General features: G+C 43.8%; 1 protein-coding gene across 21 annotated transcripts in view; it reads right to left on the reverse strand.

Moving 5' to 3' along the window:
- Nucleotides 1-559: 559 nt before the first annotated feature.
- The window catches only part of FNBP1 (formin binding protein 1), a 93,173-nt gene continuing 67,880 nt past the window's right edge, over nucleotides 560-25,852 (reverse strand). Inside the window, exons 10-20 of one of the 21 annotated variants that reach the window (XM_036394250.2) lie at nucleotides 24,917-24,943; nucleotides 24,356-24,451; nucleotides 19,666-19,752; nucleotides 16,494-16,508; nucleotides 16,310-16,345; nucleotides 12,371-12,480; nucleotides 10,541-10,673; nucleotides 9,458-9,579; nucleotides 8,994-9,133; nucleotides 8,076-8,234; nucleotides 4,542-5,854 (exon numbers count right to left, since the gene is read on the reverse strand). In XM_036394250.2, the coding sequence (XP_036250143.1) occupies nucleotides 5,820-5,854; nucleotides 8,076-8,234; nucleotides 8,994-9,133; nucleotides 9,458-9,579; nucleotides 10,541-10,673; nucleotides 12,371-12,480; nucleotides 16,310-16,345; nucleotides 16,494-16,508; nucleotides 19,666-19,752; nucleotides 24,356-24,451; nucleotides 24,917-24,943 (960 nt within the window). In that variant the 3' untranslated portion in view covers nucleotides 4,542-5,819. Of the gene's footprint in view, nucleotides 3,636-4,541; nucleotides 5,855-7,095; nucleotides 8,235-8,993; nucleotides 9,134-9,457; nucleotides 9,580-10,540; nucleotides 10,674-12,370; nucleotides 12,481-16,309; nucleotides 16,346-16,493; nucleotides 16,509-19,665; nucleotides 19,753-24,355; nucleotides 24,533-24,916; nucleotides 24,944-25,852 lie in introns of those variants that run through there. The other 20 variants (XM_054516919.1, XM_036394247.1, XM_036394251.2 and 17 more) reach the window with 20 other exon arrangements.

A 25,852-nucleotide genomic window follows, 5' to 3' on the forward strand; every position in this document is an offset into this window, starting at 1 on the left:
TTCAGTGCCAGCTGGAAAGGTCAAAGTTTGAGAAAATCAAAGTGACCTGATGGGACCCAGCTCTGTGGGACAGTCAGAGGTACAGACAGAGCTAAATTATTACTCCTGAAAATTCCAGTAAGAAATAATATAAAATAAAATACAAAAGCAAAACCAACAGGTACCACAGGTGAAAATGTGTCCTCACTTTTCTGAGGAGAGAACCAGGAACAGCACCACACTGGAATGTGTTGAGCCACTTGTTCCATGTACATTTTACAGCTGGAAACAAAACCCAAATCCACCCCAGAGTCAGGAAGAATAATGAGGAGTAAGAGAGCAGCTCTGGGGAGTTTTAGCCTGAATTTCTCTGTGGCTGAAGCAGCAGCCACAGGCAAATTCAAATTCCCACTCTCCACTGGACACATGAGGGAAGCAGCAGCTCCTGGAGAGCAATGGCTGCATCTCAACAGCCCCGAGAGCCCCAGCAAAGAGGCACCAACGCTTCTGTTGGGGGGAAAAAGCAACAAATCCATTTTTCTTCCTGTCTGGCTGATCAAAAGGGTCCAGTGAAACTGTATTTCTGGAATTAAATGTTTATTTAAGTATGCAGATGACTTTGTTTCATTGCTACAAGGTCAATATTCGCTTTCAAATGGAAGCACTTTATTTGATTGAATTCTGTCTCCAGAAATGAATGGGCAACACCAGAACCTTTTACATTGGCAATGAAATCACAACACTGAGATGCCACCAAGATCTCGAGATCAGTGCTCAAACACACATACACACACATATACAAATAAAAAAGTGCTCGACATCATCATGTTAAAATAGAATTTGGCTTCTTTTAGGTCTTCTGTCATTTCAGGCAGGAAAACAAAAAACCAAAGAACAATATGCATCAAACTAAATGAACTTCTGAAAAATACTCAGCATTAAACACAACTTTGAGTATCAGTAAATATGTTTCTTCTCTATTTACAGGTGTTAAGAAAGGGCATTAGAGACTTTTGCTGGGGATCATGACATTTCATAGGATGTACAGTCTACGCTGCTGGGCAAGATTAGTAAATCCAAGCAGAGTTTTTATAAACCAGTCACATATTTAGTTCTTCAGCATTTGCCAAAGGTAAATTCTACAAAAATTATTCATTACCCTGAATAACAGCAGCAGAATAAACATGTGCAGACTATGAGATATGACTGTGACTATTCCTTAAATAAGTTTTAAGATCCAGGCTTTTGGGAACTACTTGCCAAGTTTATAAAAACTCCATACATGGTCTTTTATTAAAACTTCAGGAATCAATCAGTCAGCTAAAGCTAATGCTCCTTCTACAGCACAATTTCGAAACACAGACATTGCAATTGTTCCAATGTTCCACAGAGGCTGACAATAATATACTGTCCACCCAGATTAAATATAGAAAAGCAAACTTTGATCTAGTTTTTACATAGATGGCACAACAATAGGTGAAAGTGAATTCTTAGCTGCTGATTCAACAGTGCATTGGACACGAGAATAAAAATACTGCAGCTAAAAATATTTTAAGGATATTTTTGCACACCTGTTAATTGTTCAACCCTTTAGATCCCCTGGCAGTGGAGACCACAAAGCCACAGGTGCCAACCAGGGGGATCCCATTCTGCTCTTGATCTGAACAGCTCAGTGACCACAGCAGCAGCAGGGGTAAGGCAGTGATTTATGGGTTCTGACCCTCCAGTGCTGCAGCAGAACAGCCCCAGCATTGGTGCTGCCTGTGCTCAGCACATTTGGGTTGGGTTTAAATCACAAACCTTCTGCTGGTTCATGCTGGCAACTCTTAAGCACCATCACACAACAGCTACAGGATGTACTGTAGCACCAAGGGACTTGGTAAAAACAAAAGTTGGCATCTTAAATGGAGAGAAAGGGACAGAACTATGAACACCACACATAACCCAGCTCAAAAATCACCTCATCCCCAACACAGAGACTGAGATTCTGGGCTGTGTTTTGATGTGCTGACCCTGCAGGACAGCCCAGCAGGCAGCAGAACAACACCCACCTGCCTGCAAACAAACCCTGAGAGGTTTCATTTTGGGGTCACTGCCCAGAGTGGCTTCCATGTAACATTTCTCAACTTGTGGGGATTGTACAGCATATGCTGGAGCTGGACTGGAGCCAGAAGATTCCCCCAAACAAGGCATGGATCCATGGATTAATTTGGCCCTCAGGAGCTATTTAGTGGCAACTGATTCTTGGAGGGCTCAAACATGTCCATGACTGCAAAACCCAAGCAATGGTAACAATTCAGGGGAAACCAAGTTAGAATATAGAAGTTTGTAGAAGTTTAGAGAGGGAATTAACCCTTTGTTAGGCAGCTGAAGTCCAGATCATGTGGTTTTTGGAGATATTGTAGCTCTCTTACCACTGTATGACATGATAAAGTGCAGAATCACTTATCCTACTTCTGCTTCAAACCAAAGCATGTGAGAACAGGGTGGTCACAATTCCTGTCTGGCTGCTGGGTCCAGGTCCAGTCCATGACAAGATGGGAGAAGGAAACAGTGCAGTTTCTTTTTTTTTTTTTTCTTTCCTCTTTTATTTATCTAAAAAAACTCTGTTATTCCAACATGAACTGATGAGAACGCACAGGAGGTCATGCAAAAAAGAGAAGGCAGGTCTGAAATGCTGAAAAACAAACCAACCAAAAGAAAACTGCAGAGAGATTAAACCACGAGCCACAAAATAACGTGACCCTGAGGAAGGTGGGCGCAGGCAAGGCAACAGGGCGAGCATGCAGGCTGAAACCAGAGCCAAACTGGGCTGTGAGCAGCAGCAGCAAGGGCTGCCAACCAAAATGCCACTGTCTGTGTCTGTGTGTGTCTGTGTGTGTGTGAGGAACAGCAGGGACACAGGAGGGGGCAGACAGAACGAGCAGGAAAACAAGTACATACGTGAGCTTGAAGGGTTTCAGGAAACAGCAGGGTCAGAGGGGTTTAATACCTGGAATGAGCATCAGCCTGGATTTGGAAAAAAGAAATAAAGGCTGACAAGTATTAGTGACCTTTTGGGGAAGGCAGAATGTTGAATGATGCATGTGGATCAGATTTAATAGTGACAGATTGAGAGCCCAGTCCAGCTGCTGTGACACTGCCCAGGGAGGTTTTCCACCTCCTTCCCAGGCTCTCTGGTGAGAGGAACCTGCAGGTCTGGCACTGAAGGCACCACGTGAATGCTGATGGACCAGTGTGCACATCCAGATGGACTGAGGGACAAGGGGACAGAAGACAGACCAGAACATGCTTGGGACTCTCTGGCTGTCCAAGGGCAGCCAGCAGATGTCTGACAGAAGTTGGGAGGGACTGGGCTGGGAGAAGTGTGTGTTATGTTTGACAGAGGGGCTGTGCCAGGCTGGCAGAAGAGTGGGAGAGGCTGATAAGGAAATCCGAGTCACAAGTAGCATGCCATGGAAAAGAGCAAGCATCTGAATGGTACTGGGATGGAATTTAGGTCTGAATTTTTCAAGTGGGAACTCCAGACAAGAGTGGGAGTCTGGCTTTCCATGGGTGTGTTTTAACTGCCTGCAGGGTAAACAGACCATTTTGTTTCTCCTTCTGTGACAAGCTCGCCCCGAGGTTCTTGCACCAGCACAAACACCTTTAGGAATCTAAAACATAAGAAAGACAAAAAGAAAGAGACTGGATTAGAAAGAGGCTGGGGGAAATGGGGTCCCTTAAGAGCAGCTCTGCCTGCAGGAGGTTAAAGGAATAAAGCAATGAAGCATCTACTGGGTTACAGGGCTTAGGAAGGCTCCTGACTCAGACAGAAACCTTGCACCCTCAGCCCTTCCCTCCAGCCTGGATGAGCATCCCTGGGATTCTGCTGTGCTCTGGGAGGAAAGCACAGGGCCAGGACCCTGCCAGCACCTGCTTTGTGCCACTGAGCAAACAAACAGCTTTTTCATTTTCTGTCAGCAAAGCAGCACTGCATCTGTTCAAGTGACAGCTCCAGAGACCATCAGTGACACTGAACAACAACAGGAAATTAAATCAAAGAATTTGCAGAGGGATCCAGAGCTTTCCTTTCCACCACAGGCTGCAGAGGCCTTTCTTTCTCAAGGGAAGCCAGGAATATGCAGGTCAGTGAAGCAGCCCAAGCCTCCAAAGCCTCCTCTGGCCATGCCTGTTCCCACAGGCTGGGGGCTGAGGACAAGTTTTGCCTTTGGCCAAGTGAAGCCACAATCCAGGACGTGATTTGGCCCAAACTGCTGTATCCAAGGGAATACAGGATGAGTCCAAACTTCCTTTGCATTTGAGAAACCAGGGGAACCTTCTCACCCCCTTTGCACCCACTTCCATCAAATCCTTCCAAATGATAGCACAAAGAAGTTTCCAAAGAGCAACAATAAAATATTTTTGTTGAGAAGAATTTCGTTTGTGCTGAGAGTGAGAAGCAGCTCTGGGCCATTTGCTGTCCCTTAGCAAAGTTAAATGCCACTATTTTTTGCCACTAATCATTGCCATCTACTAGTTACTGTCATTAAAAAAACTCAAAAACCAAAACCTCACAGGAATGAGAAAATATAATGTTTATTAGAAGAAGACACCATGGTACATCAAGCTATAAAGAGATTCCTGACAGATGATGATTCTTTAAAAAATAAGAATAGAAACAAGACAACCACACTGGCCAGATTGAACAAACCTTAACACACAACAGCAGCTTCTATGCAAGTCCAGGTGCAGGCAGCTGAGTAACCAAAACCACTTATCAACATCAGAGGGACTGAGCAGTTACCAAAACAGCTGGGTTAAGCAGAAGAACAGCCTATAAAACCATTTATATTTATACACATATAAAAGGATAAAAACAATTCAAATTCAAGTAACTTTAGTCTTTAAGTTATGTTATATACAATTTTTTTTATATACTGGGAGAACTAAGGGCACGTATTTAACAAGAGGATTTTAAAAAGCCACAGTCCAGTTTATAATTACCAATTCCTAAATAATTTGGCAAGCATTAAATAATCAGATATATCCTAGATAAAAAGTGCATCAGCATGGTTAACTTTTACCTATTTATTTATATAAGTCAAGGCTCTGCATGATGGTTACAGCAAAGAGCAGAGCTGCAGCACTGGGAATGCCAGAGCTGCCCATAAGGAATCACTGATATCATCAAAGATGAGGGGGAACAGGAGCCAAAATGCTCATCAGCCCACAGCTCCAAAATAGTTTTTATCAAGAAGTTCAACCTCCCCAAGCAGCCTCCACTCCTGCATGCCCCCCACACAAACAGCCAGGCTTTGGCTGGAAGGGAACGTGGCCTTGCTGCTGGGTGCAGTGCAGGGTTTGCACAGAGCTGGGCACTCCATGCAGGAATTTTGTGTCACAGGATTTCACAACATCCCTCAGTGAAAGACATTTTTGTTGCCAAGCAGATGATGAGGTACCATAGGCAGTGACACAGGGTGCTCGGTCTCGAGCTGAAAGGCCCAACCAGTTCCTGTGTCTGAGTTCTCAGCACCAGACACCAGACAGGTACAGAAAAGCCCTGCAAGATGCTACACCCAGGTGTGCACAGAACAGCCTCCTGCAGGAATCCCAGGGGAGCAGAGCCTGCAGCTCTCCTTTCTATTCAGAAGGACAACAGTGCTGTTTGCACTAAATGGACACAGTCAGGGCAGCACCTTCATTTCAGAGCCAGCCTGATACCTAACAAAGTCTTTCAGTGATGGAGATGTGACATGTGCATTCATCTCTTCTAAAGAAAACCTTCTCAAACAGAGCGCTTAAAACAACCGTAGCAGCAAACCAGGAGAATAAAGGGTGGACAGGCCTATGCAAACCTACTCAGAGATTTTCTGAAGTGGTTTGTGCACATCTGGAAAAAAAAAAAAAAGGCAAAACAAGATAGGCATTACTGTTCTTTTTGTGACAGGGTTTGCCAACACTCTCTGACCAGAGGCACCCCTGTAAATGTCATCAGGAGCCCTCACTCAGGGACTGGCAGGGCACAGACCCAGCTTGGCTCCTCTAAGACTGTGATCAGGAGGGCACCTGCAGCACACAACTTACCTGTCCTGCTCAGCTCAGCTCTGCAGCAGAGCCCTGACAACACAGGCTCCAGCTGAGTGAAAAAGCAGCTTCTCAGAGAGCACTGAGCAGTGGCACTGAGCTGCCCCTGGCTCATGGCACAGACACAGCCTGGCCAGGCAGGAAAGGCTGAGCCAGGACTGGGACTGGCTCTGTTGGCTGGGACAGTCACAGGGGCTGCTATGAGCTCCCACCCTTCTGCCACCAGCCTTTTGTGGCGCCAGCTGCTCAACCTTCCTTCCAAAAAGAGGAAAGGATTACTAAAGTTTGCATTAGTATTTACAATATTGTCTTCAGGAATGTCATCGCTTCTATTTCAAGGCCTGAATCAAGTCACTTCTACCAATACCCTAAAAATCAATTTGCAGCTTGCAACAAAGTTCACCTTTTAAACACAGCAGCATTTCCTCCAAATCTTTATGCTGCATTCTTTGAAGCATTCTCTTTTAGCTTTTCTTTTAAACCAGAGACTTGAGAAATAAAAGAGGTAAACATTGTTGTTCCTATACATTAGATATTCACAGATCTGTTTGATTTTGTTCCTGAAATCCAGCAAAATTAATGGAAAAGCTTTAAATGATCTGAAAAGCCTCCATTGTGGCTACAGACATGGCTGCAGCTGTATCAGCCTTCACCCCTGGCACAGTTTGTGTTTTTACTCTGATGGAGAGGGTTGGAATGAGAGGGTCCCTTCCAACCCAAATCAGTCTGTGTTTCCATATTTCCAATCCTTCAGCCTTGTTCTGGCAATAAAGGGGAATGGATGATCCATCTTTCACAGATCAATAAAAACCAATAGAGGGGCTAAACTTTTTGTACTCTTTTGCATCTCAGCTGAGCATGTATTTGCCAACAGGAACATAAAACTACTGTATCATGGCAAAATAAAACAAGGCCCAGACAAGGCACTGCACTGATTAACACCCAACCCAACTCTGAACTGCCCAGGTTTCAGTGCTGGTTTATGGGTACAGTCCTAGTCCTCTCTTCCTGTTGCCCATAAACCCCAAAGAAAATGGTTCAGTTTGCTTTTGACTTAGATGAGGCCACTTGGTTCATACCAAGAACTCTCAAGTCTAGGAAACACAATAATCTGAAGGATTAAGTGGCTGAATAAACACAAATTATTTAACACAATGGAATTCTCACATCCTGATTTGAAACAGGGCTAAAATCTTTTGATTTCTCAATGTATCCCACTACCAGGTGTTCAGCACTGGCATTTACTCCAGCCAGGTCTGCCCTGCAGCACTGCTTCCTTACACAAAACATTTGGGAGGAATTAAAAGCAACAAACAGCAGCTTACAGAGTCCAAACTCTGAATGTCTCCATTGATGTCAAGTAAGCAAAAGATTAAACCATTAGTTCTGGTCATCTGCAACAGCAAATACATCTGAAATGTAGCAAGGTGGGAAAGAACAGAGGAGCTTTCTCAATGTTTTACCCATTTATCAGGGACCACAGAGTGCTGTGTAGAGGGGGTTTGGTAAGATCTCTCCTTCCCCTTCCACACATACTAAACTAAATTACCACCAGTTTTCAATCCAAAAGGTCCCCAGAACACAACAGGCTCTGTAAAGCTCCCACACAGACACAAACCAGCAGTCTAAATATTCCCTCCATAAAGTTCCACTGAGTGACTTTGGGACAAACAGTCTGAGATGTCACCTGGGTTTCTGAGGAGAGCCTGAAGGATCCCAAAGGGCTTTGTGCTTCCTGCACTAAGCTGGGCGTGCAATGGCAGTGACACTTGAGCAAACACTGTCCAGGCAAGGCTGCATTTCCCCTCTGCTTTTAGAAATCCCCCACACTACCCTTCTCTGAGCAAGAAAAGCACATTTTGCAGTACAACAAGCCATGATTAGTCCACGTACGGAATAATGCACTTGGTGGCATTGTACAGACTCTTAAAAGGCTCTATCTGCAACACAGAGCAGCTTCAGGCTTGGTTTATCTCTGTGAAAGCAAATAAAACAATAATAATAGCATTAAATATAGGTCATAGCACCTTTGGCATTTTTGTCCAAATAGACTTCAACATAGGACGTGGGGACATAGCCCTCCTCATCTTCGTTCCTTCGGATCCGCGTCCACCCGTCCCCTTTGTCTTCTTCTATGACATAGAGCATCTCTCCTTCTGCTACAGAGATTGTTCCTTCATTCTGACCTGAAACACACAGCAACAGGCACTTCAGGCTGTGCTGCACAGCAGGAATCAGTAACTCAGACCATGGGTGGACACAGCTTTTGGTGCATCACTGGTAGCAAGAACAGAAGCTTGTGATTCAGGAGGCAGCAGCGTGTACATAAAGAACCAGAAATGTGACCCTGACAGCAGAGTTTTGGTTCTTTCTGTAGAGTCGTAGAGTTCCTGTGCAACAGGAGAAAAATCCCTGTCTTGGTGCCTTTCTGCAGAATCACACCAGATCCTCACTTGCCCTTTGGCTATTTAAGGTTTAATGAAGGTTTCCCACTTGCCCTTGGCATATAAACTTGAAAAACCCCAGTCAGAGTGTAGCCATGATATTTTCTGAAAAGTCCTTTCCATAGGATTTTTTTCTCCTGAGAAGCTGAGAGGCCTCAGGAACAAAATGTAACCAATGGTTATCTGCTGCTGTGGAATGCAACAGGTGCATCTGGGATTGGTCTCATGTGGTTGTTTCTAATTAATGGCCAATCACAGCCCAGCTGGCTCAGACTTTCCGTCCGAGCCACAAACCTTTGTTATCATTCCTTCTTTTTCTATTCTTAGCCAGCCTTCTGATGAAATCCTTTCTTCTATTCTTTTAGTATAGTTTTAATATATCATAAAATAATAAATCAAGCCTTCTGAAACATGGAGTCAGATCCTCATCTCTTCCCTCATCCTGGGACCCCTGTGAACACGGTCACAGTCAGAGAAATGAGGGTAAAGTTTGAGCGATACCTTCAAATGTATAGAGAGCTTTACACGTTCCTATGGTGGGTAGTGGTTCTTCATCATCAAACTCATCATCAAAGTCTGTTGCAGGTACTTTCATCTCAGTCTCCTGGCTTTGCTCTTCTGTGTAACTGCCATCGGGGCTGCTCAAGAGAGGAAAAACACAGCAACTATAGCAACCAACCTCAGCAGCAGAGAGAACCACTCGGTCACCAGGCTTGGGGCAAGGGGAGCAACTCCAGCTGGAGCAGCTCAGTGATTCCAGAGCTTGCTTGGAGCTAGCTAAGATAAGTGAGAACCCTCATTTTTACCATTAAAAGCTGTAAAAACGCACTGGCTCACAGCAGTGAGCAAGGGGGCTGTCACACAGCTCATCACAGAAAGCAGCAATTTGAGGCAAGAGGAGGCTGCAGAGCCCTGGCTGTGCCTGCAGAGGCTCTGCTGAGCCCCAGCCCGTTCAGATACTGTACCTCTCCCTGTCCTGGGCACAGCTGTTCACTCCCGATGCGTTCTGTGCCTCGTAGACCCCGCTCTGGCGCCGGGACTGCTCGCTCCGTGCCGGCAGCCGCCCCTCCACCTCTGCCAGCCAGCCCTGCCGGACAGACGGACAGACAGACAGTGCTCACCCTGCTGGGGCACTCCTGACACCCAGGCTATAGAGCACAGACTGGTTTGTAAGCATGTTCACGTTTTCCTTTGAGTTATTCAATCTTATTGAAAATGTAACTGTTTCTTGGCACTGGGTCCTGGAAACACCCTGAGAGAGAAGCAGGTAACAGCCAGCGGGAGATGATGCTGCTCCCATCACAATCCAGTAAAATGATGTGTGGCTGCTTAGAGCAGTCTGAGTAACACCAGAAACTCAGCAACTGCTGAATGCACAAGAACAAAAGCTGGGGAGAATGAAAGAGCCACTGGCTTCAAACGGGTAGGAAAGCAATGGATAGTAAAACCACATCTGAAATTAATGGGCTGTATCTGTTTATGTTCAAAGCATAATGTAGAAAGTGAAGTCTTTTCTCAGCTGTCTAATCCTTCTCATGTAATTATAATGGGCTTCATATATTCCAAACACTCCCCTTCTGTTCTGGAGATTTTATATCACAGAGCAGCTTCCTGTTCATGGCAGACTACTCCTCAAAACATATTTCATCTGATGGCTTCTGTCTTGCTGTTAGTCTCTAAATGGTGCTTTGCATTTATGTCACTCTGATTTTCCACAGAGGTCTGTAACATGATGCTTCAATCTATTTAATTAATTAAATAAGCATCTGAAGCCCTCTGGGCAGTCCAGAGAGCACTACATTTTCTCTTCACCTTCACTTAGCACAATTTGTTTCCTGTGGCAAATTTAACTGTGGGCTGACTGCCACAGGAGATGTTCATGTTTGTGTTACACAAATCAGCTCAAAGACCCCTATTAATGCAAGTGATCACATAGCCCTTGCCCTCACACACCAAAGTGCATCAAAACATCTGGAAAAGCCAGGAAGGCCCTGCTCAGACCTGAGCATTTGCTGAGCTGCTTTTAATTGAAATATCTCTTCTCATACCTCGAATTTCTGAACTTCTAATCGCAGCTTTTCAATGTTCTGCCCCAGCTCTGCCAATCTGTGGTCCACGCTCGCTGCATCTCCCATCTGGGGGTTCTTGATGTACACATCTTTCATCTTTGTTAAGGCATCTCTGAGGGGCACAACAAAAACCAAACACATTTAGTGCAGCTGGGGGTAAATGCCTTTAGTAAACTGTTCTTTCACTCTGAGGTTCAACCTAAGCTGTTACAAAGGGAACTGACAACACCCAGATGGGGCTTTTGCCCTGTATAGAACCAGCCATTGAAAAAAACCAGTAAAATTATTTGCCAGAAGAGAATTTACATTGTTAGAGATAAAAACCAGTGAGTTACCTACAACATAAGAAGATATTTGATATTGATTTTTAGCCTGACATGGTTTTTTATGTACTACAACAGTACCTACTTGCTCCCCTGGGGAAAATAATAATAATAAATCTCACAACCATTGCAATCTATGACAGCTCCAACTTCCTAGACTAATATCTTCCCAGTTTTCAGGGCATGGACAAACAGTTGAATCATTATCATCCATCATGGGCTGACCTCCAGTTGAGAAAGTGGAACAAAGATGTATCAATAAGAGCAACGGAGGGCAAACAAGAAATTCTCACCCTGCCTGTTGCAGCTTGTCTTTAGCAACCCAAATAATCTGAAAGATATTTATTTGTTTCACACTGCTTAAAAGGAAGCTGGCTGCAGATGGTTTGTGTTTGCCACAGCACAGGGACAGACAGATGGACTTGAGGCTACAAAATGTGACCCCGCGTCCGGCCGAGTCCCAGGGCAGCTCCTCTCAGCTGCTGATGGACATTTCAGATCTGAAAATGGAATTGTGGCTGGTTTTAGGCACAACTATTCAGATTTTCTCTAAGCATTAGCTGGTGGGGGAGAGGTTAATGAGAGTCCCACGGCTCAAGTTAACACTCTTTATGCTTTAGAGTTTCCCACCAAACTCCTGACAATTGCAATCCTGTGCCTTTGCCTTGTGTGTGTGGAAACTGGGAAAAAGAGTGGGTGGCAAGGAAGTGGGACTGCTCTGTGCCTGAAGCCCCTAAGGGACAATGTTGCAAACATATGACTCACAATTATTACTGTTTGTTTAACTCTTATTTAACTGCTGGTGCTATTTTCTCCATCATAAACTGTCTTCATTTAAACTTCACTCTGCTGCAATTCCATATCTGATTTAATGTTGGGTTACCTCAGAATCAATACAGAACAGAAAGAAAAACCTGCACAAAGGCAAACCTAAGTTACTACAGAAGAAAAAAATAAAGCAATGAGAAATCATATAACCATGTGCAATTTTCTTTTCTTATCCATGATAGAAAATATAAAGGAGAAATTCTGGGTTAGTAGGCAAAATAAATAGGTTCTTGAAAGCAAGCTGACACAAAATGTAGGCACATGTGTACAAATGCAAAGCAGTATTTAGGAAGAGACCAGTCTTGAAATCCTCCAGGGAAGAAAAGTTCTGTGTCTCACAAACAAAACACACTGAATCTTTAATGCAACTACAGAATGTGAACAAACACAAAGCACAAATACAGGCTGCCTGAATCAATTAAAAGTGTGTAGCTAAAATAGCCTTATTCTCAACCAGAATGATAAACGCAGCCTTGTAGAAAAAGCATTCACAGAAGCACAGGAGTCATTATCTTCCAGGAAATCTGAGCTACAGATCTGACTTTGGATGATGCCATCATCTCAAAACAGCCTCTCCTGCTGGGATGTACCCACATCCATCCCACACAAGGGCTCTGCTCAGTGCAATTTCACTTTTCATTGGAGGGGTTTGACTCACCTTGAATCCATCTCTTTCTGAATGTCCCTGTTTAGTTCATCGACCTTCTGCTGAAGCTTCTTCCTTCTTTGCTCGGGTGGGAGATTGCTGAAGTCTTCTGGGCCTGCTCCCTGCACAGAGTGGAATGGAGGGTGGGGGGATAAGGAAATAAATTAACAATCAGAGTCTGAAAGAATCCTTTGGGATTGCATTTTGAAAGCAGCTCACAAAAACCTGTGCAAAATCACAGTGGTCTGAAGCATTGTTCTTGTTTGTAGTGTGTTATCAGTCCCTGAATGGTGAGGAATCTGGATGCCCTCAAAATGATCCCAGGAACATCCTGCTTCCCTAACAGTCGCCAATGGAAGATCAGCTGGAGGATTCCAGAATTCAACAGCAAAAATGAGAAATTATATTTTTCTACAGTTTTATCATCAATTTTTTTTAACAGCATTCCCTTCTCATGGAAAGCTGATCCTTCCTGCCTTCTTTCACTCAGCTACAAACAGCATTCCTATAAAAGCAGTTCCTGGCTTTTATTCCCATGCCTCAGTTGTACTTCTGTGCACTGCTGACTGACTGCTGATCCAACACAGTTCATTTATGTCAGGGCTCTCCTGAGCACACCAAGCTAGCAGAGGCATTCCCCACTGGACTCTGCAATTTAAAAAACATGCTGCTTACTTTCCAGGGTCCACATTCCACGCCAAAGTCTCTCAGTTTTTCCTCTCTCACTTGTACTCACATAAAAACCAGAAGTTATATCAAAGCCATGGAATCAGTCAGTTTGAAATTATAACCAAAGGAAACAAAATAAAATGTGAAGACCACAGTGGTTACCTTTGTGTGATTCTGCTTGAAAACCCCTTTTCTGCCTTCTGCTATGTCTCCTCTTGATTGCCTCCATTTCATATAGCAGATAGATGACACATAAAATACATCCACACTCTTTTCTTCACAGTAACACCTATTTTTGTCTTGCCAGAAGGCAATGGAGGCAGATTGGGTGGGCTATACTGAACACATTAATACTGATTAGTTGCACCATAAGGGAGTGAGGTTCTTGTGCATGAGCTTGAATTTGGGCAGGTTTTGTTTGTTTTGGCTTCTGCTCATTCTCTGTCCCATTTCTGAGGGGGAATGTGGGAGATAGAGGGGTAAAACCACAAAGCTGAGTAACCAAACTCAGTGGTCCCTCAGCTCACTGAGAGCCTGTGAGCTGGGCCATCATCTGCTAAAACTCCAAATTCTCTCTGAGGAGAGGGATTTGGACACACAAGCTGCTCATTAGACCTTGGCTCTGTACTGAATGTGCTGGGACTCTGTGACTTTCTCCTGCAGCTGCTGTTCAAAACCAAGGTCTGGGGTGTCAGAGGGCTGGAGGACAGCCACACACAGGTCACCTTCTCCTCTGGAGTGGCCAGCCCAAAGTCACAGAGCAGGCCTGAGGACACTGCTGCTGTACTGATTGTCAGCCAAAGATGGCATGTGCTTCTAACGAAGCCTTGACTATCTCTGCAATAATACTTAAAATTCCATTTGTGAGACAATGAGAAAGCAAATTTAAGACAAATTACTAAGAAAGTTATGCTGATTCTGAAACTTTCCCCACATGGAGTCCTACCAGTGCTTACATTACTTGATGTGCCTGGTAGAGGAGAGATCTATTTTAATATATTCTTTAACATTTAGATTTTTCTTGACAGGAACTCCCACATCACAACAGATATGAGAGTGATTCAATCTATTTTATGGATAATCTACACTAAAGTCAAACACATATTCTTAAGGCAAAGCATCTGGAGGCAGCTTTGTAAACAAACAAGCACTTACAGGAAAGTCTAGATAACATTCTGACATCTCCTCCTCACTTCTAAGCAGAAGAGACAGGCTTGAAAATATCCCCAGCTGTACATTAGCACAATGCAGCAGATAGAGTGAAATTTGGAAAAGCATCATTTTGGTATCTCATTTTTGATTCTTCAAGTTGATTGAAGAGTTCTAAGCTGGACTAAATCCAGCAGCCTGGCTCACAATGCTTCAGACCAAGGCAGGAGTTGCATGGAGCTGCCACCCAAGGCTGGGAGGTGACCTCACTCCAGCTTTAGGCTGTGCTCAGGAATTTCCTACCAGAAGCTGGAGCCCCTGCTCCAAAAAGGAGAGTCAAGAGCAGTTTTTGCACATGCTGGGCACATTTCATGCTCTCAAGCACAAACACACCTGGGCTACCTCTCAAGCTGTGGACATTGCCTACGCTTTTAGAAATGCTGCAGCAGTGAGGTGAGGGGAAAGCTGTGCTATTTCTGGTGTGCTGCTCACAAGGTGTCCTTGCAGAAAGAGATTGAGTTAGGATTCAAACTGTCCCAAGATGAAGGACTGTGAAAACAGAGCTTGTGTTAGTCCAGGCCCCGCTCTGGACTGAAGCTACATGTGAGAACATGAGCTTTTTCAGCTCCAGTTTTGGCTCCTGCATAGTGAGGATCCAAGAGGAGATTTAAAAAAGCTGCTTTTCTCCATCTGAGGGGAAAATGGATCTCAGCCCTCCCTGCACATCTTTCCAATTTCTGCAATTCCCAGGGAAAGGCTATGTCAGCCATTTTTGGAGGATTTATTCCTACATGCCAAGGCTTAACTCAGCTACACAGCACACTAGCACTGTGACCAAGAAAAGGAGTGGAAATCTGCTATAAATGCAGTGGCCTCCCAGGACAGTGGCTTGGCAATGGCCAAAAGAAGGTTTGCACATATTCCAGGCACTCCCATCATTCCTCAGACCCACCACAGGTCTTCAGTGAGAAGCAACCTTGCTAAAGGAGCCCAAGAAAGTCACTGTGCTGCCAGAGCAGCAGCAGGACCCAAAATTGCCAGGGATGCACCAGGCCCAGCTCTGAGCTGCCATGATGTGCTGCCATGAGCAGAAGAGGCCCACAATGATGTGTCCAAGCACAAGATAAATGTAGAATCCCAGAACAGTTTGTGTTGGAGGGGATCTTCAAGCTCATCTTGTTCCAACCCCCTGCCATGGGCAGGGACATGTTCCACTATCCCAGATGGCTCCAAACCCCTGTCCAACCTGGCCATGGGCACTGCCAGGGATGCAGGGGCAGCCACAGCTGCTCTGGGCACCCTGTGCCAGGGCCTGCCCACCCTCACAGGGAAGGGAAAGAGCACCCAAAGGCACAAACTGGTGAGGAATAAGAGAACCTGGAAGGCTGACACAGCTTAGGTGCCCCTGTGGATCCCCTGAGGTCCCCAGATGCCCTCACTGGCTGCAGCCCTCGTGTGTTTGCACAAGGTGGGGCAGCAAACCAGGCACATTCTGCTGCTGAGGGGCTCTCCAGGGCCAAAGGAATGTGGCCAAGCTGTGGGACACAACAAGGTGTGGAGTGTCTCAAGCAAAACAATACCTTGTGCATGGAGTTCAGCAGTAATTTGCATTCCCAGCTCTGTTCCCCCTTTCCCTTTCCAGCTCAGTAACATCTTTATCTTACCATAGTTCAAGTAACCTTCCCAGCTGCATCCAAGATGGAATTTAGGATTCACACAAACTCATATCTCTCAATTTGCAAAGTCAAATCAGATTGAGTTAACCTTGTTAAGGTTAAGGTTTACAGAACTTAAATTAATGTCATTATTGGTTATTCTGAAGAACTACATAGGGCTGTAAAATGTAGGTGATAATGATGCAGATTTCCAGTAATACTGGACATGGAAAGCAAACTTTGCAGCTACTTTACACAGAAAGATATGCATGGCTCTCTGGAAAAAGTCCAGCAAGCACAGACACCTTTATTTTATTTTTCCCCTTCTTTTAATGTTTTAATGTATATTTATACAGTATCAGAATTGCTCAATACCGTTTTTCTACATTTTCATAGCCCTAGATTATAAAAGTGAAAACTAAACTATATATTAGAGTTAATTTTTTAGCAGCTTATTAGAAGACTGAATTCTGATCACCTCTATTAGACTCCAGACCTGTGTATTCAGATTTATCTGATAAATGCCAAAAAAAGCAAACACAAAGAAGAAACAAATTTAACAGTTAATTTCAGTGGCATGTCACATGTGGCACAGTGCACATTAAACACACACAGGAAATTGTGATTAAAACACAGGACAGGCATGCTGTAAATGTGCTTACCAGCTTGAGAGAAAGCTTCATGTAAAATTGGAGAGATACAGGGTGGGGGGAGAGAGAGAAAAAACAACAATGCATCAGTAGAAGAGGAACTTTTTGAGGTTGATGTTACAATAAAATGACACAATCCCCTTGCTGTTGGAAGGCAAAATGGGTCACACTAACAGATCTGTGCAAAAGTTCACAAGATGGGCTTGGGCAGCTGCCATGACCTGGCCAGAAATGGGAATGGGAATGCTGGACCTGGGCACAGGTGAGATCAGACCTGGACTGACTGACAACAGCTACACCAACAACACTGGGAGTTCCCATCACAGCACTGAGGTGGGAAAAACTCCCAGCTGGCAAATGCATGGGTGTCACTTTAGATCAAAAATGTGCTGAAATGCATCAGCCCCTTCATGGAAGGGCTCTGGGGGGGTCAGCCCTGAGCCAAACCTCGGTGGAGAGGAGAGGAGCAGCTCCCGCAGCACCTGGCACCATGGACCTCCAGGGAATGCCTGGTTCTTGGCTACAGCCAAAGGACAACACCCCTGGACTGTCCCTGTGGACTGCAGAGTGCTGCCCAGGCAGGCACAGAAAGCCATTTCACATTCTTGGACAATTCAGAAATAAATACTCAGACTCAAACGTACTTTGGCCATAGTCGGACAAGGTCAAGCCCAAGGAGGAGGAAAAAAAAAACATCTATTCTCTTGACACCAAATTGGTTCTATGACAGCATGGTAAGACATTATTCAACCTCCTTAAATGATATACATGATCTAATTCTTCAGAAGTTACCACATTTCCTGGGACAGAGCCCAAATATTATCTTTAGTTACTCTGGGAAAGCAAGACTGAAAGCAGCGTGTGCCCATGGAGCAGCATCTGCCCTGCCTCACCTGCACACACAGCTCTGGGCAGGTGCCCCAGGAACTCCCAGGTGAACAACTGTGCCTGGGCACACAACCACCAGAATTCCCAAAGCCTCTTCCATCATTGCAAAATGACAGAACAGCTGCAGTTCAGAGGATTTCCAAGAGATAAGGGGGACTGACAGTGCTCAGTGCTGTGCCAAGCACAAGTGAGCTGCTGCTCAGGATCTAAAGCCAGATAGAAAAGGAGAATCCAAACTCCACCCAGCCTCCTCCTCCTCCTCCAGCAAGGGGCACTGAGCTGCTCTGCCAGCTCTTGGGGCAGTTGTGAAATGCTCCAGCTACCCAACAAACTTGAGGTGCATAAAAGCACACACTTCATGTTAGCAACAGCTGGAAGGTAAAAGCTGGAAAATGCCTCTCTCCAGGCAAGGATTTGTGCTGCCAGACTTGGGAACCTCTTTCCATTCAGTTCTCTGTCACTACCAACAGCTCCTGGCAATGTGTTCTCAAACAGATGCTCCATTTCTAACAAAAACACAGTTCATTAGGATTGGATTTAAAATAAGGGCTCCACACCTCTTGTGGACAGCTGATTTAAGAAATACACTTTTTTTTTCCCCCCCAAAATAACAATTCCCATTAGTTACCAGGATTTTTACAGCAACACATGTCAGCCATTCAAGGAAAAGAAATGATCTTGAAATAACAGTGAAATGCTGCATGTGAACTGACCCTTCAGTGACAAGGCAGCAGTGACACTTCCCTCTGCAGTCCAGTCCATTAGGGAAGAAACACATGATAATATAATCACAGTGCCATGGAGAAATTCACCCTCTGAGCTAAAGAGGCCATTAAAAAAATAAAGCAAACAAAACCAATCCCTTGGAGAGAGCAATCATAGAAGGAGAAAGAATGGTCTGAAGAAATTCAGCGTAGGCAGCTTGTGTTTGCATCATTGCTTTAGCACTCCTGTGAACTTTAGCATAGACATGATCAGCACAAATTGAGATTCTTGTACATAGATACAGACAAGACTCATGGTGCAGAATAAATATTTACCTATGAAGCACTCTAAGAAAAGGCACAAATGTATGCTACATGCTCTAGTGGCTAAACACTACTCACTCTAAAGGCACTAAATACTGCGGAGAATCATCTGCATCAAGGCTATTCTTTTGCTGCAAATTCAGCAAATTTGAAAGGGATTACAGACACTGTATGCCCAATTCTTTTGCTGTTAAGTATGACAAAAATAGAGAACTTATTAATAGCATTTCCAAATAGTACATCAGGGATTGTTATAACCAGTATAAATAAAGCAGTTCATAGGCTGGAAACAATGAAATGCTGAAATAAGTCATGTTCACAGTTTTCCATTTCTGAAATTTATTGGTAATTTTACGTGACAGTGATTCAGTTTCTATAAACAAATATAAGCAGATTGAAAATAAATCTGCATTAAACACTACATAACTACTTTTGCCCATTCTGTTGGCTTTTCACAGCTAGAAACTTGCTCACAGCTCCTGGGAGAACAAAGGCATTTTCCCCCCGAATGATCAAGTAAGTTACATTTCCTTGAAATGAGCAAATGTGTTTCAAGCTGTCAATTTAAACCAAGCCTAGCTTAGTCTTGCAGGGAAAATAATGAAGAGTCTAAGAGCCACAAGCTTCAATAACACATGAGAGCATGAAAGCCAGCAGGTCCATGTGTTATTGGACAGTCACGGCCACTAACCTCACTTACAGAAAACAGGGTTGAAATAAATCACTGGACTTCCATACATACAACCAAGAGGTAATTTTCTTTTCTTTGGTTTTTTTTGGGTTTTTTTTGTTTTAGTTTTTTAAGTGGCCCTGTAACAATCTCCCCATACTCTGCTTTGTCCAAGTAGCAGATTTAGAGGTCACATATCTTGATTCCATGAATTATCATCATTATAGACAGCTCACAGAAGCTTCCAAAGGCTCTAGGGAATGCTTCACAACCAAGGCACAGAATTCCTGTCCATCAGGGCTCGTGATGCTCAAGACTGCATTCATTCAATCATTTAAAATAAATGTGCAGAACCTGTTTGCAACACCTTGAATTTCACAGGTCCAGCTATTTTAATTGTGCCAATTTCAGCATTTCCAGGACTAGCAGACATTATCTTTCCTGCACATCACACTGTAAGCTGCCACTTGCCTCCCACCAAATTTTCCTTGGCTCTTTGCCAAAGCACATTCCCACAGCACACTGGGGCCGGCGTTGTAAGTGGGGTTAGCGACTGTGCAGCAACAGTATGGGCTGATCACACCATACTCAGACTTACAACATATTCCCTAGCCTCAACGGCACACGTGGGTGTCCCTAAAGTCCTCTTCATGAGTTCTTTGTGAATATACAAAGACTGTGTCTGCTGGTGAGTCAGCAAGAGAAAACACACATTGGTTACACCGGGGATGAGCACGGCACCTCTGTGTTCACTGCTTCTACAGCAAAAGGCAGCTGTGGTGTTTGACTGCCCTCAAAGTGGGAGCCTCCTGGGAGCCAGGTGGATATTAAGAGTTCAGCATGCTCAGAGAGATCAGAAAACATGGTATTTTTAAATGCTTTTTTAAATACCAAGGTCAGAAGGCATCTCTCTTAGTGCTAGAACAAACCATGGATTTAATGACCCCACCCACCAAAAAGCCCCGGTCTTGGCACAGAGAGAGACTTTGGAACAAGTGTTCCCAGGGCAGGGAACAGAGCAGGCTGCACAAGGGGTGGTTTGCTTGCTGCCTCTGCATGCTCACAGAACAACAAAGTACTGAACAGTGGGGCAGATCCAGAGCTGGGTGTTGAGGGACAGGAGTGCACAGAGTGTCAGAGGAGACGGGCAGGGAGGGACACAGCAACGGGTGCAATGGAAATAAAATCACATTGTAATGAAGTCAACAACTTCCACTAGAAAGGAAACCACAAAATTTCCTCCTTGTGCTTTATGGAACTTGGATACTGGCAGCAATGTCTGCCCCAGCTCCCAGACCATCCTCCCTGCTCAGCCCCTTCCCAGGCTCTGAGGAGAGGGAGGGAAGCCAAGTCCAGTGCACACGGAGTCATTCAAAGGTGTAAGTTCTACCCCTGGATGTTGTTAGTTTGGAGGATTGCTCTTTTAAAAAATGGTGCTGATGTTACTGCTGCTGCAGCAATAAAATTAAAGAACACAAAATTAATACCAACCAGCAGAATACCGAGTTTCCTTTGTCCTCAAAATGGAATTAGAAAAAGCAGAGCAAGCATAAATGAAATTATAAGTTATGTAACTGGTTCCTCTTTCTTTGTGCTCTTCTGGCTTTAACTTCCCTAAAGAGATGAAGTTGATTTGAAGTGCTACACTAATTTTATAGTGTCTTTTAAAGCAGCTATTAGAAAAAACACAAAAAATGTATGACAGTTTTCCCCTTCTCCTAGCTCTGATCCATAATAAGTGCTCTAACAGTTTTATGGTATTCTCTATAATGGACATTTCTGCTGCTGGGGTAAGATGAAAAAAGCTTTGAGGGAAATTCAAAAATGTGATTAGAAAACCATAGACACTGACAAGAGTCAGCACCTAAATATTTAATTTTTTTTAACAGACTAGGATTTCATATTGGCAGTGACCACTGATACTGGTATTGGTGCCTCCACATTAACCTTGCATCTGTTGTGAATTGTTCAGGCATCTGTTTCCTTCCATGAAAACAAGATTCATTGGATTTTTGGTTTGGAAGCAAAATTAAAACCAGACTGGGCATAGAACGTATCATAGCTAATTATATAATGTGTTTTAACAGTCGCCAGTGATTTTGCCAAATGCAACCTAAGATGCTAAACCAAAATTTTAAAAGGAAATTGCTAAAACACTCTCCCTCTCCAGACACGTCGTGATCTCCCAGATTTCATGGAGGAGTTGCATGGAATCCATTCCTGTGTTGTGTTTCAAGGATCAATTACAATGTGCAATTCCTGCTGCTGGAATTTATCCTGCTACAGTCTCAGGACTTGCTCATGTCAAATAGTTGCTTTTCTTTTCCTTATTCCTTAAGACACTGCAATAAAGGAGTGTGATCCCATTTTTCCTGAAGTAAACTTTTTCCCCTGGCTTTGTAGGATTTGAGAGCTCAGGTTATCAAGAAATCCAGGGAGCACCTGCTTGGCAATTTGGCTGAATACTCTAAAATAAGACTTATAGAGCCTTGTGGGCACCTTCACTGAAGGTGTCTGGAGTGGAATTCTGCCAAGGAACAAACCCAGCAGTGCAGAGACAATTCAGAGCAATGAAATGATCCAGAGTCCCAACTCCTGTTACACTGTGCTACCCTGCTGCTCCCTGCATGACCTTCCAAAATGCAGCTTCCCTGATGTACAGATCAAATGTTCTTCTTTTGCACCTGATAAATTTAAAGGATTTGTGGGTGGCTCTTGATTTTCTTTTTGCCTGGTTAGAACGGTTTTATTTTTGAAGGTCATATGGCACTTGGATGATCTCTTAGTCTGACCATTTGTAAAATACAAATCACCAAGGAGCTCTAAAATGTAAATTTGACAAGTCTCCAAATGAGACAGAGTAAGTTGCCAGAGGTTTCAGCCTCTCCTCCTCCTCCATATCTCTAAATGATCCAAGGGGCCTGAGTTCATCCCTCTGGGATGAGAGATGATGATCTGAACACTGGACTCCAAATCCTCAGGATGAGTCAGGCAGGAAAAGTATTTACACACAAACATCCTGGTAGCTGAGAGGGGAAGGAAATGAAATAGCAAAAGAACACAGTGAAAGGTTGAAATGAAGATTTAGCAATAGCCCTTCCTTGCTTATTCTCAATGAATGTGTCAGCAGAAATTTGAGGGATTCCAGAGAAGACCATAGGACATTGTTCTCATTACTTTGCCTTTCACACAAAGGATTTAAAACAATATGGCATGCAGAATTCTTAATTCTGTGTTTGGATTTCTTAGCTATTTAATACATAAAATAATGGCCTTCCTTCAGGAACTGTGAAAAGCAATTAGTTATAATTGCCTATATGGCCAAGCAATCAGTCAGTAGGGATTCATACATTTGAAATACAAACTGGTGAAGTGCCCATGGAACTACAAACCAGTATTTTCAAGTCAAGTAGGAAATAGCCATTTCAACATTCTGTTCTCTGAATGCCACTGTGGAGCATTAGATGGCCACACACCCCCTGACCTCCAGCAGTGCCTTCACCCCAAAGTGACCCAGCACTGCCCAGGACAAGGAGGGCTCCAGCTGCCACTCCTGGAGTGGTGCCACCACCCAGCACACCCTCAGCTCTGCTGCTGCACAAGCAGAACTGAAAGTCTGTCTCCACCTGATAAAACCACTGAGAAAAGATGCTCTGAGCCAAATTGCAACTGAGGTAAGAGGGACATGTTCAGAACTTATCTTTGGACGGCTTAGAAACTTCCCACTTCCCCAGTGAAACAGGGATGGGAGGAAATGGGATTTTTTGTGTTCTGAGTGTCCCATTAAATGGCAATTTCCTAGCAAAGAACTGAAACTGTTTAAAACATCTTTATTTTTGACTCTTCTTTCTGCAACCAGATGAGACAGTGCATTGTTTACAGCACTGCTCTCAGTTCTTTGTAACCAACCACTGAGTTCCCCATGGAAATCATCTCTGCTTTTATACAGCTCCAGTCCTCAGACCTAAATGAGTGCCTGGAGCAGAATTTGGGCTTTTCTAAGTAGTCACTTCCTCACTGTTACTGTCTGCTCTAAAAATCATTTAAAATACTGAACATTTCTGTCTCCTTCCTGTAATTTTTACAGGAGAAAATAATTCTAAGGGTTTCACCTAGGAGGCAAAGCCATGCTATGGCAGCAAATTTTCAGTACAAATCATGCCATGTGTGGAAGACAAAGTCTTATTTTGTTTGAAAAATGGCAAATTTTATCTCAGGGACCTAACATTTTATTTACTGCTTATGAGGACCACCAATGAGAGGATTTAATTCCAGACAAACACTTCAACATTGATTTATGAATATAACCACAGCTGCTGTCAGCAACAGGAACAGCAGCTGACCTGGAAAAGAAGGAAATATGGCCTGAGGTTTATCAGCAGCAAAGGAGACAGGGACACTGAGCTTGGAACAGTGGTGTTGTGTCACAAAATGTGGGTCCAGTGTGACCTAAACCCAGGAGAATCCCCAGATCAGCCCTAGAGACTTTCAGCATCTTTCCACCACACAATGCTTAAACCAGCACTGACACACTGCAGCTGCTGGCAGGGAATCCCAAATCCTGCTCCTTCAGAACCTCTCCTCTGTCATTTGGAGCTTGCATACTGCACCAATGAAGCTTTTGCACACAGGATATGAGTTTAAACTGTGATTGTGGTGATGGGAATTGTGTCCCAGTCTCCCCTGACCTGGCAGCCCTGGCTTAAAGCACACCTGGGCCATGGAAAGGCTTTGTTCCCACCCAGAATCAGTTCACCTTCCTCCTCCCACCAGTTTTTATGTCAATACTCAGAGTTCCTACACAAACTAACACTGCAGCACCTGAACCACGAGATGAGTGACTGGAACAAAGTTCCCACTGCTCCAGTGACAATGTCACATCATTCCAGACTGAGCTTTTACCAACTGAAATCACAACTATTATCTCCTAGAACCCCTCCTAATTTACTCTTCTAACACAGACATTGAGCTGAACCCACGCTGCAGAGAGAAAAACTGAAGACTTTGACTTCTTACACGAGCATTACTCAATGTTCAGCTCCTCCTTCCCCACTCACCCAGATTTGTAATTCCCACCAGGAAATGTACTTTTTGTGGTTTCACTGTGGGGGTTTTGACTACAAATGGCTTGATATGTTGAGAACTCTTGGATTTGTCTGCATGTTGTGATAAAACACAATGGAACCGTTCACAAAACAAAAGTTTTTACATAACAGAACGTGCAATAAAAGCGCAAGAAAGAAAAGAGAGAGAGAAAAAGAGAGAGAGGTATCCAGAGGAGAACTTACCCCACGCTTTAGGCTCCTGAAGCAGTGGATTTTGGGTTTGGAGGTCATGAACTCGTTGAAGCGATGGGAGAGGGGTTCCTTTTGCTGCTTGGGAGACTGGGGGCCGTTGGGAACAGCAGAGGGTGAGGCAGGGGGAGGAGGAGGGGGCTGATGGGGGGATGTTAAAAGGGACATAAGCTACGTATAAGAGATGGAGAAGTGACAGAATAAAAACCAAAATAAAAAGATAAAACACAAAACGAAAATAAGCATCAAAACCAATATTTGAAATCCAGAGAAAAAACCAATTAAATAATTAAATATTAAAGGCCATGGTTTAAAAGAGGGGAGAAAGCAGTAGTTAAGAGTCGTGTTAAATGAAGAGTTGTGATAAATGAAAGTATTAGTAAGTGATGCAACAGAAGAGTAACACAAAAGTATTTTGAAGGAAGCTCATGCAGACTCTTCCATGCAGCACTATCCCCATAAATTGCCCTGTTCTGCTCTGTGGACAGCTGCAATAATGCATATGGATAGAGCTTTCAAATACCTGAATTTAAATGGATCAGATAAGGAAGGTACCTTAGTGCCCAGTAGCGTTTCTATTATCTGGAAAACAACAAACCACATTCCTTCCTGCTTCCAAATCATACCTCAGCAACGTGCATCACACTTCACTTGTACAGATCACTCTACGAATTTGCTCAGGAGTCAGTCCTGGTTGTGTTTTTATTCTGGCTACACTGATGTAAGCACCAGACAGCGAAGTCCTCTCCCACACCAGCACTACAGGAAACTTGAGAACCCCTTTAAAACTCAAATTTAAGTGGTTTGGCAAAGGGTCAGAGCAAGAGTGGGGTCAAAAATACAAAGCTATTCTGGGCTTCCATCAGTGTTACTGAAACCTGATTGAGTCCAGTCCCCCTGACACGTCCTGGTAACCCCAGGTAAATGCTGCCATGCATTATGGTGTAAAGTATGACAGTGGGATGAAAAAGGTTTAATGGGTACATAAGTTAATATGGTCTTTTAAACAGTCAACTGCTCAGTTAGTTCTGCTCCATTAGTTGTGCTTCAGAGTGAATCCCAGCAATTCCCTGCTCCCAGCCACCCACCTGCTGACCCCAGTGCACAGACTGGAAAGACCACGCAAATGGAAAGCCAAGGAGAGTTTGAGGAGTGTCAAAACAGTAATGCCACACTGAAGCTTCCCACATGAAACAAGGTTAGTTGGCACACATGGCACTAGGTAAGTGGTTTACAACTCCTTCTCTGAGTTAGGAACAGAAATGGACCATGGCAGAGACGTGACAACTTAAGTTAAATTAATTTAAAAACTGCAACATAATTAACGAAATTATACAAGAAAAAAATAATTAAAGTTTTAAAGAAACTTAAGTAACCAAAGACTACAACAAAACACCATATTAAGACATCAGTTATTAACTTTCTGAATCCAAAATTCTCTTTAAAAAAACTAAACTTGCCAAGATTACTAGACAAGACACAGGTTATTGA

Source organism: Molothrus ater, chromosome 20, assembly GCF_012460135.2.
Source record: "Molothrus ater isolate BHLD 08-10-18 breed brown headed cowbird chromosome 20, BPBGC_Mater_1.1, whole genome shotgun sequence".
NCBI lineage: Eukaryota > Metazoa > Chordata > Aves > Passeriformes > Icteridae > Molothrus > Molothrus ater.